This window comes from Marmota marmota, unplaced genomic scaffold, assembly GCF_001458135.2.
Source record: "Marmota marmota marmota unplaced genomic scaffold, marMar, whole genome shotgun sequence".
NCBI classification, from domain to species: Eukaryota; Metazoa; Chordata; class Mammalia; order Rodentia; family Sciuridae; genus Marmota; species Marmota marmota.
The window spans coordinates 1,712,493-1,733,306 of NW_025999969.1; the positions used below are offsets into that span (position 1 = coordinate 1,712,493).

General features: G+C 39.0%; 1 protein-coding gene across 1 annotated transcript in view; it reads right to left on the reverse strand.

The window, feature by feature from the left end:
* Positions 1-1,949: 1,949 nt before the first annotated feature.
* LOC107154337 (peroxisomal bifunctional enzyme-like) overlaps positions 1,950-20,814 on the reverse strand; it is a 35,078-nt gene continuing 16,213 nt past the window's right edge. The window contains exons 4-7 of the mRNA XM_015499950.2: positions 17,947-18,058; positions 13,764-13,868; positions 5,279-5,620; positions 1,950-4,665 (exon numbers count right to left, since the gene is read on the reverse strand). Of these exons, the coding sequence (XP_015355436.1) occupies positions 3,404-4,665; positions 5,279-5,620; positions 13,764-13,868; positions 17,947-18,058 (1,821 nt within the window). The 3' untranslated portion in view covers positions 1,950-3,403. The remainder of the gene's footprint in view (positions 4,666-5,278; positions 5,621-13,763; positions 13,869-17,946; positions 18,059-20,814) is intronic.

Below are 20,814 nucleotides of genomic sequence, written 5' to 3' on the forward strand. Positions count from 1 at the left end.
GCCCCTATGCGCCCCATACTCCCAAACCTGTCTTTCCTAGTCTCTAGTGGTGCACGGCGGCTTGGGGCCCGGTTCCCACAGCTCCAGCGCTCCCCGGTTCCTTTCCACAGTAACACGGAGTTTGTCTAGGGCTGCAGCCTTCCCAGCTTAGCTGGAAAGCAATTAGCTGTGTGCAGACTATGTTTATGATAAAGTAACTCAGAGATGGAGGTTGCAGAGTTGAAACAGTGATCTTGGCATCAGTTCCTCTGGAAAGGGTAGGGGGGATTAAAAGAGGAGGAGGGCTGAGGATGTAGGTCGGTGGTAGTCTGCTTACCATGCAGGAGGCATGGTTTGAATTCCCAACACAAAAATAAAAAATATAAGAAATCAAGCTCCCAATAGAGTACCAACAAAGGCCTCAACCCACTCAGTGAAAATGGGAGCTCCAGACTACCTCAGACCTTCAGCTTTGTGTCAAGGGGACCAGGTATAAATTAACCATGTTATTGAACAGTCATAGGATGCCAATGACTTGGGAGAACATGGATGAGCAAATGCTGTCTTCTGGCAGCCTTGTAGCAGCCAGGAGGAAAAAAAAAAAAAAACCTTTCATTCTTGAAAGAGGAGCTGGGAAACACATTATCTAAATTTTTAGGATACATCTCTAAAAAGGATGATTATTGACTTACAAATTACATATTTTAGTGTTATATTGATATATTATTATATTATATTATATTGATATATATTATATAGAACACAATAATAAGGAATTTAGAAATGACAAGTTGGTGCAATATGTTAAAATGGTTTGGTAATGGGTAATGGGTTCAGATTACTGTTAGTTACCCAGGGCAAACTTCATAAATGTTAGATAACAAAAATCTATACTTCTGGTACTTTTCTGGATCAAAAATTTTTGGCCAAGTTCTTCTCAGATATAACTATTCTACCTTGCAATATATTTAACATTATAGTACTTCCAGTTCTGCTACTGAGAACCCAAATTAGAATTAGTTTTGCTTCCTTTGATATAAAATACATGAACTTACATTTGTTCTCATTTTCTATATGAGGTATTGGTCCTTCACCTTTATGGGTTCATAGACCCCCTTTTGGAATATGATGTGACATATGGAACCTCTTCTAAGAAGTGTGCTCATATACTTTTACACAAACTTTATCATAAAATTTCAGGGGTTATTGCCTCATGAAATATCTTCATGGTTCCAAAACCTCAAACTAGAAGATACTGTGGGAGTAAAATCAGTTTTAAGAACAATAAAATTCCTTCAAGGTTGTAGAAGAAAAAGTTAATGTGGTTTTTGCCTACATTAATTTGAAAATAAAACAAATTGGAGACAGTTACCACTTTCAAGAATCTTTCCCTTTGATGCCTTTAATTTCAAAGACCAAGTTATATAAAACCTAGTAGTATACATCTTAAAAATTACTCTGAAGGGAAGGAATTTAGCCAGGGACAATGCCACAGTCCTGTAATCCCAGTGACTCTGGAGACTGAGAAAGGAGGATGGTAAAGTCCAGACCAGTCTTAGCAACTTAACAAGATGCAGTCTCAAAATAATGAAAGGGATGTAGCTCAGAGGTATGGCTTCTGTGGGTTCCATTCCAAGTATTGCCAAACAATAAGAAGAAAACACAAACACTTGATTTTTATATTTAGTTTTGATTCTTTTTATTTCCCAATGGAAAACTCATATTCCATGCATTCAAGATTTCTTAGAGTCTTGCTAAGTTGCCCAGGATGGCCTAAAATTCCTGGGTTCAAGCAATATTCCCACTTCAGTCTCCTTCCTCGCAGGGGCTACAGGCTGGCACCACCATGCCCAGTTCTATTAGGACTTCTAATAACTTGATTCCTGGCTTTTCAAATTTCTCTCACAGGTGAAACTATTGCAAAAGCAGCTCATCTGCTTCATACTGAAGGAAAACAATATTAGCAACGATTTATCTGTTGAGTAATAACTTTATTGAGACAGAATTTATATACCAGGCAAGTCACTATTTTAAATTACAAAACTTAACAGCTTTTTAGTATAATACCACAATCATTTTAGAACATTTCCTTAAAAACCATTAGTAGTCACTCCCCATTCCAGTGTTACAGACTCAGGAAAATTCTTATCTACTTTGTTTCTATTTGCCTACCCTGGACATGTTCTTAAATGTCTATACAATGTAAGGTGTTTTGTGATTAGCTTCTTTCACTTAGTAAAATGTATTGGAAGTTGATAATGCTGTACCAGATATGAGAACTTCATCTTTTTTCATGGATGAGTAAGAGTCTACTCTAAGGACATACCACATGGTTATCAGTTAATGGACATTTGGGCTGTTTACAGTTTTGGATATTATGAGTAATTCAGCTCTCAAAATTTGTATGGATTTTTATATTGACTAGCCCCTGAACTTTGAACCACATAAGGCAAAAAGTTACACAGAGAAGGGCACTTATAGTGAAACAAAACTATACAAAACTTGCTTTGCAATCAATTCAGGTATTTCAGATTCAACCATATCCACATGTGAATTCACAAAAGTTTATTTTGACAGGGAAACTGGCATAGTTATACTATTGAAGAATTAAGAAATCCCTAAAGGCTAGATGATCACTAAGATCCTTCCATAAGCTAACAACTTAGTCTTTCTGTTACTCCTCCTTGAATAGAAAAGACCAGGTTGCAGATGTTCTATGTCCCAGGGAATAAACTACAAACATTGCTGAGCCCCTTGCAAGCAGCAGGCACAGTTGTGCACGGGAGTCGGGCCTTGGACAGAAGTGATCCCAGGAACATGACTTGCCAAGTTGCCCTGGTGTGCCCTATTTGGGTCTCAAATACTTGGTGCCCTCACCAATTTCCAACTATGTTGGGCCTCTTTCTGGCTACTAATCTGCTTATCCTTGGGCAGTGTTTCATGCCCCCTCCCATAGAGATCCTCACGGCTGATTCTACCCTACAAACCATCTCCACCCCACCTCTGAGGGTACAAACCCAACTTCAACACAGGATTCCATGTTGGATTAATGCCCTTTGGATGCCAGGTCTGCCATGTGCTCAGGAGGTGAGTGACCATGAGAGAATATATGATCCACAGGATTTTCCATTAATAATATGTATGTGAGATTAAAAACACAAAAGAAGTTTATGACTTAGCTGCATATATTATCATGGAATTTATCTGAAAGGAACACATTCAGAGGCATAGAAAGCACATTCATAAAGATTTCCTTCATTAGAATCAAGAAGAAAAAAACACCAAAAAAAAAAAAAAAAGGTTAAGTAACCAATTACTTCCTTTGCTTTGCATTTCAGAGTACTCACACTGTGGATTCTTGGAATTAACTTTATTGAAATCCAGTGAGTTTTACCCGATGCCAGCATGGGAGGCACAGCCTGAATCACAATTTACTGCTGTGGGGCGCTGCCAAGCTTTGCCATTCTTTCAGAGGAGGGTTTCCCTGGGAAGCCAGCTTTTTTAGGTAGTCGCTGGGCTCCAGTTGGGGAATATCAGGATTCTGCCTGTAGTACTTCTGCAACTTCTCCAGCACTGTGGGCAACCCAACTGTGGAAGCATAGAACATGGGCCCACCCCTGTGCCTTGGCCAGCCATACCCATTCAAGTAGATGGTATCAATGTGCTCTGGGCCAGCAGCCATCCCTTCTCCCAAGATACGGAACCCTTCATTGATGAGTGCATACAAGCAGCGCTCAAGGATCTCATCCTTGCTAATGACACGGGGTTCAATATGATGGGTTTCTCTGTACTGTGACAGAAATTTGAAAAGCCAGGGATCAGGTTTGTGAACCTTTCCCAATGGCTTGTCATACTGATACCACCCTCGCCCTGTCTTCTGCCCATAGCGTCCTGATTCACAGAGCATATCAGGAATCGGGCAGTATCTTCTAGTACCCCGCTTTCGGACAGGAGTACCAGGAGGCAATGTGGGTCCAGTAAGACCTTGTTCTTGGCGAATTTTCCAACCCACATCCAACCCAGCAAGGTCAGACACTCGAAAGGGTCCCATTTTAAAACCAAACTCCTCCAGCACCTGATCTACCTCTTCTGGCTTGCTACCTTCTTCTAACAAGAAATATGTCTGGTTATAATAAGGGACTAGCATTCGATTACCAACAAAGCCATGGCAGTTGCCTACGACTACGCCAATCTTCTTAATCTTTTTGGCTAAGTTCATAACAGTGGCAATGGTAGTGGGAGAAGAGTGTTGGCTAGGAATAACCTCTAACAACTTCATTACATGAGCTGGTGAGAAGAAGTGTGTGCCAATGACCAAGTGTGGTCGATTGGTGGCAGAAGCCATCTCATCCACGTCCAGGGATGAAGTATTGGTGCACAAAAATGCTTCTGGCTTGCACACAGCTGACAGTTCAGCAAAGACTTGTTTCTTCAGCTTCATATTCTCAAATACTGCTTCAACAACTAAGTCTACACTAGAAAACTCCTTCATAGATGAACTGAACCTGATTTTTGGTCCTGACCAAGGCTGGCCATTCTGCTGCATTTTGGATGCTTCCTTTTCCAAGGTGGAAGTTATTATCTTCTTTGCAGCTTCAAGCTGCTTTTGGTCTACTTCTACAGCAACCACAGGAATCTTGGCCCTTGCAAAAGAAATGGCAATGCCTCGGCCCATTGTTCCCAAGCCTGCAGAGAGAGTGCAGGAGAAAATGAATGATTCAGTGGATGGGGAATTAGAAACTAACTTATTGGACCACAGTTTCTATGGCAATGTGGCATTTAAAAAGACTGATTCAAGGACATAAATGGATGTCAGAGCATTTTAGTGAGCACAAGGGAGCAGTGGAAGACTACATCACAAAGTGATGGTGTTTTTGAGGTAGGAGGTGTGATGCATCTAGGGACCAGATAGATAAGAAACTTGATCAAATACTTAGCTGCAAGAGTGAAAGGCCATGCTTGAAATGTGCTACAAATATCAATCACAGTTTGGAAATCCTGGAGTGAGAGATTCATACAGAGAAGGGTTAGAGAGGAGTAAATAGTGCCCACAGTCTGGAGACAGACAGCCAAGGTCAGGCCTTCACACCACTAGAGTTTAGCTCACTCTGGAAAAGGTTAGCATCTCTAGGCCTCACACAAAAGATGAAGGCAGTTTGAGGACTTGGGAGAGAATTACTGGAGCTAACAGGAGTAATGGGGTTCAGCATAGAACCTGGGACCTGGTGTCCTGGAATAAATATTAGCTCTTGACATGCACACATTTGGAGAAGCCCATGAACCGCCCCCACGTGCTTACCAAGGACACCAACTGAGGAGATGGGTCGTGCTGATGCTGTTTTCCATGAGGCCCCAGAGGGAGTGGACCATTTACTTGCATTCTTTTCAGCAAAGAAGGCATATTGCAGGGCTCTAGCCTGCCCTGATCCCTGAAGGTACATAAACAGCTCTGCTTCCTCCTTGATGCCCACTTCATAGGGATACTTCACAGAGGCCTGGACTGCACGGACACAAGTCTCCGGAGCCAGGCACCCAGGGTACTGCTTCTGCATCTTTGCAAAGGCTTCCCTGAAAATGGTGTCCATGTTGGGCAAGCTTGGCACTGGCTTGTTCAAGATTCTGCGGGATTCTAAAGGTTGATCTGAAAGGAATAAGAATGATCAGAGATTTGGGAATGTTACTTAAACAAAGGGACTAGATTATACAATAACAATGATAATCAATTCCAAAGCAAATAATATTTATTAATATATTTAATGGGACACTAATACCAAAATCTTAGTCATTGTTGTAACTAGTCATTCAAGATAGAATTTAACAGATTGAAGACAATTTTAAGTTACTTTATTCGAATGTGAAAGTAACATTCTATTTTTATTCCAAGGACAATGTTATAATAGATTAAACATTATTGTGTCAAAGAGTCTAACACAACAACAGTTCTGAGATAATATCTGATATACAAAATAAAGTTAACTCAATTCTTATGACTAAAAAACCTTTAAAACACATATAAAAGGGGCTGGAGCTGTGGCTCAGTGGTAGAGAGCTTGCCTAGCATGTGTGAGGCACTGGGTTTGATTCTCAGCACCACATATAAATAAATAAAGGTCCATTGACAACAATATTTTTTTAAAAAACACATATAAAAGAATACAGTGTGATATTGATGCAAGGGTAGGCATATATATTAACGGAAGAGAATTGAGAGTTCATCAATAAATCAAATTATGGCTAATTGATGTTTAACACAGGTGGAAAGCAATTCAATGGAGGAAAGGAGAGTCTTTTGAACAAATGTTGAATACCCATATGCAAAAAAGATTAATTAATTAAACTCAGATTGTTACCTAGCAACTTCTGTAAAACCTCAAAATTAATCATAAATCAATTGAATGACTAAAACCATAAGAATTTCTAGAAGAAAACAGAGGGATATATATGTGATGTTGGTTAGATGGTGTCTTCTTATATACAGCACCAAAAGCATGATCCATAAAAGAAAAATAATCAATAAGTTGAATGAAATAAAAATTAAGGACTGTATTCTACAAGGGACCCCATTAATAAAATGACATGAAGATCCACAGTGTGGGTGAAAAATTGAAGTGGTGGGCAGGATAGTACCATCCCACAAATGTCTATGTCCAAATCCCTAGAACCTGTGAACAGGTAAACTTAACTGGCAAATGGAATTAATAGGTAGGATTAAGATTAAAGGTTTTGAGAAGGGGAGATTACCCTCTGATATCTGGGTAGGCCAATCTAATCACAACTGTGATGGGAGAAATTCAACAACTAAGAAGGGCTTCTACCATTATGATCACTGAAAGAAGCCCGAAGCAAGAGATTACATATCATAGGATGCCATTTATAATATGCCCAGAAAAGGAAAATGTATCATAAGAAAAAAAAAATGAAACAATGGTTGTCTTGGTGTTGGAGCAGGAGTCAGCAATAAAGAGCATAAAATAACTTTTTGTGAAAGTGAAAAAGTTTTAAAATTGATTAACAGGGACAGTTGCAGAACACTGCATAGCAAATTAGGACTCATTGAAGCCGTAAAAGTAACCTGGAAATGAAAGAATTGAGTCAGGTACAGGATCTTTCAGAAGATAACTGTAACATCTTATAGAAGAACACAAAATCAAACCTTAGTAAAGAAAGACCCCATGTTCCTGGATGTACATATTTAATAATATAAAAATATAAACATTTTCCACATATACTATATAGGAATATCTACTCAGAACACTTGTGGTTCTATATTTTACTAAATAATTCAACAGGATGAATCTAATGTTTACATAAAAGAATAAATGTGTAAACTCTAGGTATTAGAGAAATTATTTTTTCAACGTGCCACTGTCTCCAGAATAAATTATTATATGAAAAATGTACAGAAAATCTACAAGCACTTATAAGGCAGCTCCATTACAGAAAAACCTATGACTCTGACACCATGTGTGAACATATATCCCCGGGGATGGAGCCTGGTCTGGATGTCTTCAGGTGCACACGGGCATTATGTAATCTCATCCCTTGCTATAAGCTACAAGGCAAGACTATTTCCTAATACTTGATTACTTGCAGAGTTGAGAAGAATACTTTTCAATGAATGATGTCCCACATGGTAAGAGCAGCATTCAGAAGAGGAGCAAAGACAGTGGTTATTAGCATGAGGGCCCTGCTTACTCTGCTGCTTTGGAGACACGTGAACTGTACCCAAGAGACCCACAGATTACTTGCTCAACTGTTCAGTGAGTTAGCCCAGTCCTCAGTGTTGAGGGGGAGACAAGCTCAGCAGAGAAGGATGGGACAACCTACAGTCTACTGCTGGTTCCATTCACTGGTGGCCTAGAAGGGAGGCAAGAGAGGACAGTGGGGAGAGCAGGAAGGGGAGGACACGTGTGTAGAGGGCAAGTGGATGAGGAAAGAGGCGCAGCTGTCTGCATTGTGACCTGAACCTGTTGCTGGCTTAACCTTCCAGAGCTGGAGCTCTGTCCTGCCACACTGCTGCAGTTCCCACCATGCCTGGGGCTGCCTCTCAAAGCACAGTCACTCTTGATTCCTTTCAAGAGTTTAAGACATTCAGATGGCCTGGGGCCCACCAAGACTCAGTTAAGATCCTTAAGGGTGGGGCCAGAGCAGGATGATTTTTAAAAGAGTTTTTAACAGTCGCTTTGAGCTATCCCTCCTGGAGATCCAAGAGCAGGGGGGGTCAGCCACTATATCAGGACAGCTGCAGGGTCTTGCAAGTTTTCTGAGGCCAGAAATTGGAAAGAATAAAAGGGGAAAAATGAGCAAACCAACCAGAAAAGAAAAGCCTGCTTAATGGAATGAAGCAATTATTTCTAACCCACATCATCCTGTTATCCTGGGATCCTCAGAACCTCTCAGGCTGTGTGTGGGCATCCTGGGAGCTCTCCCAGGCACCTGTCCAGGACAGCCTAGAGCCAGATGAAGCACATCCATGGGACAGGTTTGGTCAGGGCGCAGACAGCCAGCTTTTCCCTGCCTCGTCTCCTGTCTCTCTCTTTTTTCTGTGGCTGTAGTTGAAGGATGCTGTTTTCTTCCACTCTGGGTTGTTTCACACAGAACATAGGCAGAACTTCCCCCTTACGTCTACAGAGAGAGTTGTTGAGAAAGTATTTATTCTACACTCAGACTGGTTAGTTTTAAAGTCACTCAGACTAGCACTGAGTGGAATGCTTTTTCTTTAGTCACTGTGTATTCTTTCACTTTGAACCGTGGTGAGAACTATCAATTTTGACTTTTACTAACCTGTTAAATAGCTATACACAAGAAATTATGATGTCTCTCTCTCACCTGTGTCCCGTGCAGGTGATGGGAATGAGGTTCCCCTGGATGGAATGGGTTGGTTGAGATATAAAAGCTAGGAAAAATGGAACAGGGAAAGAATCACAGGACACAGAAAATAATTTCAAAAAGTGAGGGCAGGATAGTCTAACTAATCAAACAGAGGATGGAGCTTCTATACTGAAAAGGCAAAATGGACCCCGCTTGCTTGATTTATATTGGGGAACATCAAAGGCATTCCCTAGAATGTTCTTTACCAAAAAATGTTATAGGTGGGCTGTCCAGTTCCTATAGGGTTATGCTCATCTCCGGAGATACCATGAGGGATCTTCCTAATAGAGCAGAAATAAAGGTCATGTGCCTTGGGCAATCTATTGCATGGGAGAGCCACAGATATTTCCCAAGGTTAAACCTAAATTCTCCCTGGATGCCATACCAAAAGAAGACTCTCAAGTAATTCACGGGTGGCTTCCCACATCACTCTGCAGTACCTACAGAATAAGAGAGTCGAGTGGGCAGGTCAGCAGTCCTACCCAGGGAAAGGGGAAGAGAGGCACTGCCTAGTGATTCAGGTGTACTCATAACTGAACTCTTTCATGGGACCATTCACACGAATTTTGACTTCATTCTATTTGGGATCATAAAGATGAAGATGAAGTGTATTCAAATTTTGATTAAAACGTAGTGTAAAATTGTACTTAAGGAGAAAAAAAAAGATTATTTCTCCTTCACCCTTCTACTAACCCGACAGGAACAGATTCTCTCTGCCTAAGCTAAAGAGCGGACTCAGCATGCAGTTCACAGAATTCCTTTCCTCAGACACACAGGACCGTCTGTCTCCTTCCTAGCTGTGATAAGCAATAGGCTCTGTGCATCCTTGAGGCTCTGCAAAGGATGAAACAACTGTACAGGCTTCAGGGAGGTAACCCACAGTAAGTGTGTAGCACGTTAAGGGGAAGCTCAATGTGGACATGTGCTGAGCCTCCAACATGAGACAGAGTCACTCTTCTGTCTTTAAACTTGTTTATATAAAATGTTCATAGAGAATAAAATTAAACTACAAGAGCAAAAGATAAAAGGAGGCGGGAGGCCCAGGAAACCACTAAGGTTTTTTTAAAAGCCACAAATCCAAATGAACAAATACACCAAGTTCTTTGGGCAGAATTGGAGTTCTTCAAAAGGCCAACAGCCCAGCACAGCCTCTACCACATAGACACAGAGAGAGCACCGACTTGAGGCTGCCAGGTAGATGTGCCCTGGGCCCATCCCTGCTGGATAGGGGGGCACAGAGCCACAGGGTGTTGGTCTTTGCTCTCACCTGCAGCTTCACGCCAGAAATGCACACATGGGGACTAGGAATTCTCACTCAGTTCTGGGACAAGCCAGCTGCTGGCCACATGCAAGTGCAAACCGATGGCCTCTCACAGGACCCTCCCCTTTCCAGGTGAGCCAAAGCAAGCAGGTCTGGCCCAGGAATCCTGCATTCCTCCACTAAATCTATTGCACTGCTATAGACTAAGGGGCTTCATATAACAAGAAAATTAAGCTGTGTAAAGCTAATTAGCTAAAACAGCCAATTTGCCAGGATATGTTAAGTTTGTAGAGAAATCTGCAGTACATTAGTAGACCCATTTGTAGATATGTAACCTCTTACACTCCCGTCCCACCTGTAACTGGTTCCAAAACTGATGAGTGGAATAGTAACCATAGGATATAAAGAAGGAAATTCCCTATCTCATGAGATATAGAAACTAAATATGTCTTCTTAACCTTTACTTTTGTTTGTTTGTTTTGATTCAATATTTGAGTAGTGACTAGGGAAAAAAGGCCGAAATCAAAATTTTTCAAATGAAAATTTTTTTCAAATTTTTCAAGTGGAAAAAGTGAATTAAAAATATTTGTACTTATTGTTTCAATTAAGATATCATTCACATACCACAGAAGTCATGTGGCTTTTTAACCATGTTTTTCATAACTGACTTGCTGATGTCTTTAAGACCGCACTCAGGGGCTGGGGATGTGGCTCAAGCGGTAGTGTGCTCGCCTGGCATGTGCGTGGCGCTGAGTTTGATCTCAGCACCACATAAAAATAAAATAAAGATGTTGTGTCCACCGAAAACTAAAAAATAAATATTTAAAAAAAATCCTCTCTCTCTTAAAAAAAAAAAAAAAAAAGACCGCGGTCAGTGCTTGCACATCACGTGGAAAAAGTAGACCCCAGAAAATGTAATCTCCTTCTTACCCCTATGATCCCTACTCAGTGGTTCTCAAATGGTGGTCTCCAGAACACAGCACTAACATCACCTATGCACTTGATAGAGACAAATTCTTTGCCCCCACTCTCCATATATTGAATCAGAAAGCAATGAGTAGAGCCTGCAATCTGTGTTTGAAGCCGTCCAAGAGTTTCTGCTACATAGGAAAGTTAAGGAACCATTGTTCCATATCAAGACAATTGCACCAGCATTACAGAAGCATAAATCTCCTTGTATTCATATGTTTATTTATGATAAATGCACATATATTTAATAACTAGTGCATTAGTTTTTTGTGGTACCTCTCCATCAAGTCAATACATCAATTTTGTTTTGCCAAAAGATCTCATAGAGCTATATTTAAAAGCAAACAACAAAAAAGGGAAACATAAAAAGAAAGAATAAGCACACAATCTCCAGTGAACATGAAAGGAACAAAATAAATAGGCAAAGCTAAATTATGCATTTTGTGAGAACCTAAGTGGCAAATAGAGATAAAATTCTGAGTTAGTCCTGTTTTGATCAGTCTGATTTCTCTACCATATCTCTAGCATTTATTATCTATGAGAAAACAGCACCAAGCCATCACAGGATTTCAAACACTGGTACTCATTAAAAAAATAAACAGTAAATGTCCTGGAAATTTTCTTGGGACTCTAGTCACTGAACTCCAAATCTGACAGGGTGAGGCTGCTCAGAGGAGAGCAAGGACTACACAAAAGAGAACCCAACCACTAGAGCCTTTGTGGTATCAGAATATGATTTGAAAACAATTTTGTGGATACTTTTCTTTTTACGGATGAAAAAAACATAAAACCCCACAAGGAAATTTGTTGTGGTCCACATTTCTTCTGATGTCTAGTCCTAAGCCCATTTCTCTATTACACTGCACCCCTTGCATGCTGGCCCAGCCCCCCCTTTCTCCTTTCAGTCAATTAATGGCTTGGGTAATAGGGAGAGATAAATATTTTTAAAAAATTAAGGATTTTCATTATTTATTATCCCAGTACAACTTCTGATAAAAATCTACTATAGTGAGGGCTGGGGTGTGGCTCAGCAGTAGAGCACTTGCTTCCCACATGTGAGGTACTAGGTTCGATCCTCAGCACCACATAAAAATAAGGTTTAAAAAAATCAATTATAGTTCATTATACTGGTTCCTTATACAGATAGGTACGTGAACACCCAGACATTTGTGAAATTTCACACCAGGCCGTTTTCTTCTTAATACTACGTGTAAACATTTTCTCAAGTTCTTCAAAGACACAAGTTTTAGTGGCTGAATAGAATTGTCTCATTGAGATTGATCATCTTTTAGGTAATTAATTCCCTAAAATTAGATTTTTGAGATGTTTCCATTTGTTTTAAAGGTTTTTTTTGTTGTTGTTGTTGTTGTTGTTGTTTTTTTTTTTTTTAGTTACACATGGACACAATGTCTTTGTTTATTTATTTTTATGTGGTGCTGAGGATCAAACCTAGTGCCTCACATTTGGGAGCCAAGCGCTCTGCCACAGAGCTACAACCCTAGCCCGTTTCCATTGATTTTCAATGATAAAGATTCAGTAATCATTACTATGCTTGAATCTTTTTATATTCTGTGATGATTTCTCTAAGTAAATTACCAGGAATAGAAACACTAAGTAAAAAAAAATATGAATACTTTTATGCCTTAGTATATCAATAGCCTATTGACCTGTAGATAGGATGTATTACAAATAGTTCAAGGAAAGCTTATTAAATATTCAGCCTCATTCCATTAGTTTTCTGTTTTTTTCTAATTTTCTTGGCAAAAATTAGTGACTTTTGAATTTTTTCTTTCCATTTATGATGTTTAAAAAGCATGTGAGAGTTAACTACACATTTACTTTACAATCTAGTTACCCAATTCTCTGGTATTTACCTAACAGACAAAATAATATCTATTTATAAGCTGGTGGAGGTCTAGAGTAGAATCAACTCAATGTCCATCAACTCATAAACACATACAGAAATTGGGGTTTTCCCATTTTATGGAATATAGTTTAGTAATCAAATCTAACCCAATATATGCAACAATACTATGACTCTATAAACATTACACTAAGTGAAAGAAGCCAGACACAGAAGACACCATACTGTATGCAGGATTCCATCTACATGAAATTCTAAAAAAACATAACACTACAGTGACAGGAGACAGGTCAGTGGCCAAGGGAAAGACAAAGGGACTACCAGAAAGTGGCTTGAAGATACTTTCTTAGTGTGGCACTGAGCACACGATTGTGCACCGTTACCAACACTTACCACCCTACAGTCAACTTGGATAAATTTATTGTGTAAACTGTAAAAAAAAAAAAAAAAAAAAAATCTCCTTTAAACTGCTTTGGCTGACTGACAGCAGCACCATTCCCAGAGGCAACCATGCCATTTCCGGTGAATCCTAACATACATTTTGCACATGGACCAACAGTTATATATATCCATTCTCCCCAAAATACTTTCTATCCCCTCACCTCTTTTTATAACAACAGGGGCAAACTACCACAAATGTTGCTTTTTTCACTAAATAATATAATATATCATGGGTTCATGCCACATCAGTACATTCATTTTTAAGTTCAATCATCCTCTATCACATGGATGTCCCATAAGATATTTAAGGAGTGTCTTGTTAAAATGGACATTTAGCTTGTTTCCAATCTTGTGAAATTATCATCATTATCTTCTTACCTAAAATTCTCTGGGCAAATTTGACTGCTGCTTCTACTGGGTCTGAGTTCACAACTTCATCCAGAATGCCCAGTTTGAGTGCATCACGGGCCAAAATGTGTCTTCCTAAAATAAAACAAGTCAAAGAATATGAGGTTAAAGTGAGAATCTTGTTCTCTCTAGTAGAGAAGGCTGTCTTTCTAGGATATAAACATCTACTATGAATTGCCAGTCTCCTGTGTTCAGGGTGGCCCCAGCAGCCTTAGTATTGGAAGGAAGGTCACCTCTAGGGAGTTACAGAAATTGATCAGGGTATGCATCACTATAGAACTGTCTGGGCAGTTCTTCACCACTTATAAGATGTGATCTGATGTGCATATTCTGAAGTACAGGTGTGGCCTTAAGCACAGGGCCAGAAGGAAGGAGAAAATGACAGGCACTATCTTTCTTGCAATGCACAATCCTGACATCAGAAAAGCAATCATCAAATCAGTCTTGGTGGCAATAATTCCTGGGTCTTCCCTGCCCTTACAATATTGGCAGATGCCACCTCTGCAACAAAAACCTCCATTCCTGGGTCCTATGAGTGCTTCAGAGAGCTACAAATGGGTCTTCGTGACCAGGTGAACAGTTCAGTGATTTCCAGGGGTCCTGCTGGAAAAGCAGTATTGGGGCACTTTTCTGGAAGTGCCTTGAAAGCAGGCTTCCAGATCCTCTCCTGTAGTGCAGAGGGGGTATGGAGTAGGTGAGTGGTGTCAGGGGTCACATGTCCCATGTACACAGTCACTTTGGGTGAAGGTTAAGTAAATCAGCCTAACCAGGTTAGGGGCACTGAGGGGACATAAATGGAAGATAGAAAACTAAAAGGATCTCTGGGACAACAAAGCAGGGGAATATGAGCCACCCACAGATGGAATGAAAAGCTCTTCATCTGTAATGATTTCTTTCTGGCTTGGATTTCACAAAAAATGAAGGAATACCACTACTGTTGTCCCAGTGTCAGTCACATTCCAAGCAAACTTATTCTCTTTCAAAGAACTAAGATGGGCAAACCAAATCCTCAGGCTGTGCTTTAAACTTGTTTTCCCTTGGGCCGCCCTCAGTGTATATGACAACTCCTGCCAACAGGCTCTAAGAAGAGCGCTGTGTAGGTCAATGTCAAGAGATCCCAAGGCAAGAATTCTAAATCAGACACTTTAAATAGTTCACATTCTGTAAAAGGAACTTATAGCATTATAAATTAAAACAATTTGTAAGTTGATTTTTAAAATAAATTTAATGCTTTCAATTTTTCTAACTGTTCCTTCATATTTTATAGGATTTATAAGTCCCATCTCATTTTATTTTAATTAATTAATTAATTAATGTACTTATTTGGGGGGAGTCAAATCATTTTATTGAGGGAATTGGAGGTAAATAGTAAGTACTAAAGAAGCACTAAAAAGGACAGTGAAGGTGGATGTCCTTGGCAGGGCCAGATCTTGCTGTCTCCAGGGAAAATAAGCTACCCACATAATTTTAAAGAATAAAGTCAGGGCTGTGGATGTAGCTCAGTGGTAGAGTGTTTGCCTAGCTAGCATCCCTGAGGTCCTGAGTTCAATCCTCAGTATTACAAAAGAACAAAAAAGTAATTTTTAATGCATATACAATATTATTTTCTAATGTATACACAGTTTTCATAGTTTTTTTTGTCAAAACATGTAGATTTTGCTGGGCATAGTGACACATGCCTGTAATCTCAGCTACTCATGAAGCTGAAGCAGGAAAATTTACAAGTTCACAGTCAGCCTGGGCATCCTAGGGAGATCCTGTTGAGACAGTGAGCCCCCCCCCGACAAAGGACAAATGCAGTCCTGGGACTTAATTCATAGCCTGTCAGCTATTACATGTGTGCTATATGCTTTTTCCTGCCTTCCAACCTTGAACTCATAGCCTGTTCCCCATAGAAAAGTGTGGTATGTTTCTTCTCTATCCCTCACTCCATAATCTTACTGACCTCAAAGACCAGGTACATCCCTAAAGTCAGGATGCCTTTGCCTTAATATCTGCAAGGATCAACTAGATAACAGAGTGAAACTATTTGGGGATTGCTGCAAATGGCTAATGACAAATTCCCTGGCCCCTCAACCTGTTACCCCCATGATTTTGCTTTCATCTACCCCTCCCTCCCTGTGTCCTCCTAACAGCCAGCAACTCATCTCATTACAGGACAAGGATGACAGGATGAAGCATCAGTAGGACAGACTGTAACATCTGGCTCCAGACTGAGCAACTGATTGCCCCTCCCTGGAGGCTGAAGTGCTCACACAGAAAAAGAAACACTTTTGTAATGTACCCAAAGTCAATTAAAGTTTCTAAACTGTAGCCCACTCCTCCACACAAATAAAACTACTTCTTTCATTTATTCAGAGAGGGGATGTTATCTCTACCAGAGTTGACTCCCCCTCCTTGAGGAAAAGTTCCCCAACTAAAGCTTTGTCTGTATATTCTATCCCTTGGACCAATTTTCCCTTGTATTGTTCTGGTATCACCGTTTCAAAATAAAATTTACAAAAAGGGCTGAGGTTGTAACAAAGGGGTAGAGTGCTTGCCTAGTGTGGAAAAGGCCCTGAGTAGAATCCCCAGTTTTGCAGAAAAAAAACAAAACAAAACAAAACAAACAAACAAACAACATATTTCTAGTAGCAATTCTCATATGTCTAAGTCGTATGGCCCTTCACATTCTTAAAACTTATGAAGAACTACAAAATGTTCTTGTTTGTATAGGTTATATCCATCAATATTTACTGTATTAGAAATTAGAACTGAGAATTTTTTAAATTTAAAAAAAAATTTTTTTAGTTGTTGGTAGACCTTTATTTTATTTATTTTTACATGTGGTGCTGAGAATTGGACCCAGTGCCTTACACATGCCAGGCAAGTGTGCTACCGCTGAGCCACAGCCCCAGCCCTAATTAATTTTTTAACATGGTCTTTTTTTTTAATTTTTTCAGTTGTAGATACACACAATACTTTTATTTTTATTTATTTTATATGGCTCTGAGGATCGAACCCAGTATCTCACACGTGCTAGGCGAGTGCTCTGCCACTGAGCTACAACTCCAACTCCATATGAAATGATTTTAAAATAATAATGATAAATCATTATATGTAAAAAATTTTTATACAAAATAACTATATTTACAAAATTTTTAAAATTTGCTTCTTTTACTATATATATAGTCTAACACCAAGATCCTTATCCTAGTTTTACTCAGTAAGGGTCAGACTTGAGAATAATAATATATAGCTAAGACTTACAGAGTCCTTATACATGTCTAGGCAGGTTCTAAGCACTTTCTATGTATTGACCTATCTGATCTTCACCACATCATCATAGGGCCAGTACTATTATTATACACACATGTGAGAAATCTAAGGAAGAGAAAGGTAAAGTCACTGATCCAAGATGGCAGAATTAATTATACTTGTTTGGAGTAAATAGATGTATTTGTTCTTTTCTCCAATGCTTCCTCAACTGAGAGCCTCCATAATCTTACAAACATTACCATTTGACAAATCTAGGGTTTAGTGTTACATTGTTCATCTTCTCCACTGAAAAGAAAAACTTCTATTTGTAGCTAATATCTTAAAACTTGGGAAATGAATAATTCAGTCATTTGTAAATTTAAACTGGAAAATTCATCCTGAAAATCTTGGCTTTAACTCTAATTGATATTAAAATTTCTAAGCCATATCTGAATACAATGTTCCCTATATGAACACAGGGTCTATGAACAGTCACTTAAACTGTAATACAACCCTAAATTTGATGCACACACACATACGCTTTCCTTATGGAGTTTTTATCATGTCTAAGAGGGTTCTAAGCACGTGATGTGTATTAACCTACCCAATCTTCACCACATTACTATATGGCAGGTACTATTATTATCCACATATGTGAGAAATCTAAAGAAGAGAGAGGTAAAGTGACTGACCCAAGATCTCATAATTAATGAGATTGCACATGAGATCTTTGTGGTAACATCTGAGAAAGTCTCAAGGAAGACACTGTTTCTATTTTACAGATAAGATAATTTATAGACAAAAAAGTTAAAATATCCCCTTAAGGTTATGTGGTAGCAAAAGTGGTCAAGCCATAATTTTTTGCTGGTTCCACCTCACATTGGTCTATATAGTCACGGGCAAGATTTACACTGACCTGATGTAATTAAGTCAAGTGCAGCAGGAATTCCAATGAGTCTGGGGAGAAGCTGGGTTCCTCTTGCACCAGGAAGAATTCCTAGTGTGACTTCTGGGAAGCCAACGTGAGCCTATCACATTGAAGGTATAAAGGCCAACAATGAGATAATACATTCAGATTTAAGACAAACTGGATTAATATCCCTGGATTTTCTATACCCTCAAAAACATTATTTCATTGGATTCAGCAAGAATTTCTGCAGGGAAAATTAATGTATATACCCCCTCCTTTAATTAACAGCACAAGCAGAACTGTGCTGGGTTTCACATGTCCAAGACTTCATGCTTCCTAGATATCTCACACATTTCTTCTCTGAGTCAATTATGACCTGTCTCAAACAACAAAACAATATCCTCCAAGAACAGTTTTCTAGGAACCTGCAAAAGCCAGGAAGCATAAAAAACCAAAAAGAGAACCAACAGAATGGGTTGATAATATTGGTAAATTATAGACAGTGATAAAGGACTTGTATCTAGAATATACCAAGAACTTTAACAACTCAATAATGAAAAAGTTAAAAAAGAAACCCAACCAATTAAAAATGAACAAAGGATCTGAACAGACATGTCTTCAAAGAAGGGATAAGGACAAGGAGAGGTATTTAATATCATTAGCCATCAGGGGAATGCAAATCTAAACCACAATGAAATACAACTTCACACCCACTAGAATGAGTACAAGAAAAAAAGCAGACAATAACAAGTGTTGGAGAAGATGTAGAGAAGACAGAGCACTTATACATTGATGGTGGAAATGTAAAGGGGTAAGTCACTATGGAAAACAATTTGACAATTCCTCAAAGGTTAAACAGAGTTATCGTAAACCCAAGAGCAATGGAAACACATGGCCACAAAAATCTCTTATGCTGAAAAAGTAGGAAAAACCCAAATGTCCACCAGTTGATGAATGGATAAACAAAATGTGGTACAGCCATACAATATATTCAGCACCAAAGAGGAATAATGAACACATTCATCCCACAATGTGGGTGAACATGAAAGCATTAAGTGAAAGAAGCCAGTCACAAAAGACCACATGTTGGATGAATCCATTTATATCAAATATCCAGAATGGACAATTCAATTGATACAGAAAGCAAATTAAAAAAAGAAGCTGCTTAGCATTAAAAAAAGAAGAGGATACAAGGTTACCAGTAACTGATCCAGTTTCTTTTGGGTGTGATGAAATGTTCTAAATGTGGGAATGATTGTACAACTCTGTGAATATATTCCTATACTGCTGAGCTGTATGCTTTACAGGGGTGAATTGTATGGTAGGTGAATTACATCTCAACAAAGGGCACGTATATGCACACATACAGGCCTGACAGTAACCTCAGTTTATACAAGAGGGTGAGCTTGAGTCCTTACCACCCTGCCTTTCCCAGCCATTTAAAAGTGGTCAAAGCTCTGTTATTCCTTTACAGTCACAAGGGTGGGAGGAAGCTGCCACATACCCAGATGGTTATGCCAACAGCTCCAAAATACCTTGTCTATTTGAGCCTCTCTCCCAGGAGGTTTACCTGTCAGTGGGTCACCACACACATTCCCACTGTTCATCCCAACCTCCTGACTTACTAGTCACTGAGATCTCCCCTCACTCTACAGAAGGCTGGGGAGAGAGGAACACATTAAAGGAGCACTCACAATATGCATGTGTCTTAAAAATCTTATTTGAACACTCTATGGAATATAGTACAGGTTGAGCATCCTGAAATGCCTGGGATTAGAAGTGTTTTCAGATTTCAGATTTTGCAATATCTGAATATACACAATGAGATCTGTGGATGGGACCCAAGGCTAAACATCTTTATGTTTCATACACACCCGATGCATATGCTGGAAGGCAATTTTATACAATATTTGAGTGTGCCTGCCTTTTAGTGTTCACCTACCAAAGGAGATGGATCAGGTATGGAATTTTCCACTTGTGGCATCATATCTGCACTTAAAAATTGTTGGATTTTAGAGGCTTTGGTTTTGGGATTAGAGATGCTCAACCTATGTATTTATATGATGGAAAATTATGTAACCTTTTAAGATGACATTTTAAAAGAATGTTATAACAAAAATAACATGATTTCTCATCAGAAACCATTGAAGACCAAGACAGGCATGACATTCAAAGTACTGAAAGAAAAAACTGCCAAACTAAGAATTGAATAGCCAGCAAAATACCTTTTGAAAATGAGGACAAAATTAACACATTCCAGATAAACAAAAATTGAACTTATTGCTAGATCTGTCCCACAAGAAATTCTTCAAGCTAAAATGAAAAGATACTAGAGAGTAAGCTGAATTCACAGAAAGAAATGAAAAATACTCATAAAGGATAACTATGTAAGTAAGCATAAAAGACAGTACTAATATATTTTTAAATTTATAATTCCTCCTTTCTCATATCATGGAAAAGACCACCACAAAAAGCAATAAGGATAAATCTGCATTGATGGGTCTATGATATGTAAAAAGATGATTTGTGATAATAACCACATAAAGGGAAGCATTTTTTGTATTCTATCAAAATTAAAGAGGTCTGAATCTGAGCTAGATTGTTAAATATTAAGATGTTAATTGCAATCACCAGTACCACCATCTCTCTCTCTCTCTCTCTCTCTCTCTCTCACACACACACACACACACACACACACTCAATTCAAAAATATATAGGAAAAAAACCCAGAAGGGACTTAACAGGGCATACTATAAAATACCTATTTTTCACAAAAGAAAGCCCTAGTGGAGGAACTGAGGAACAAAGACAAAAACACAAAACAAATAGTAGAGTGGCAGAAGTCAGTGCTTCCTTATCAGTAAAGATGTTAAA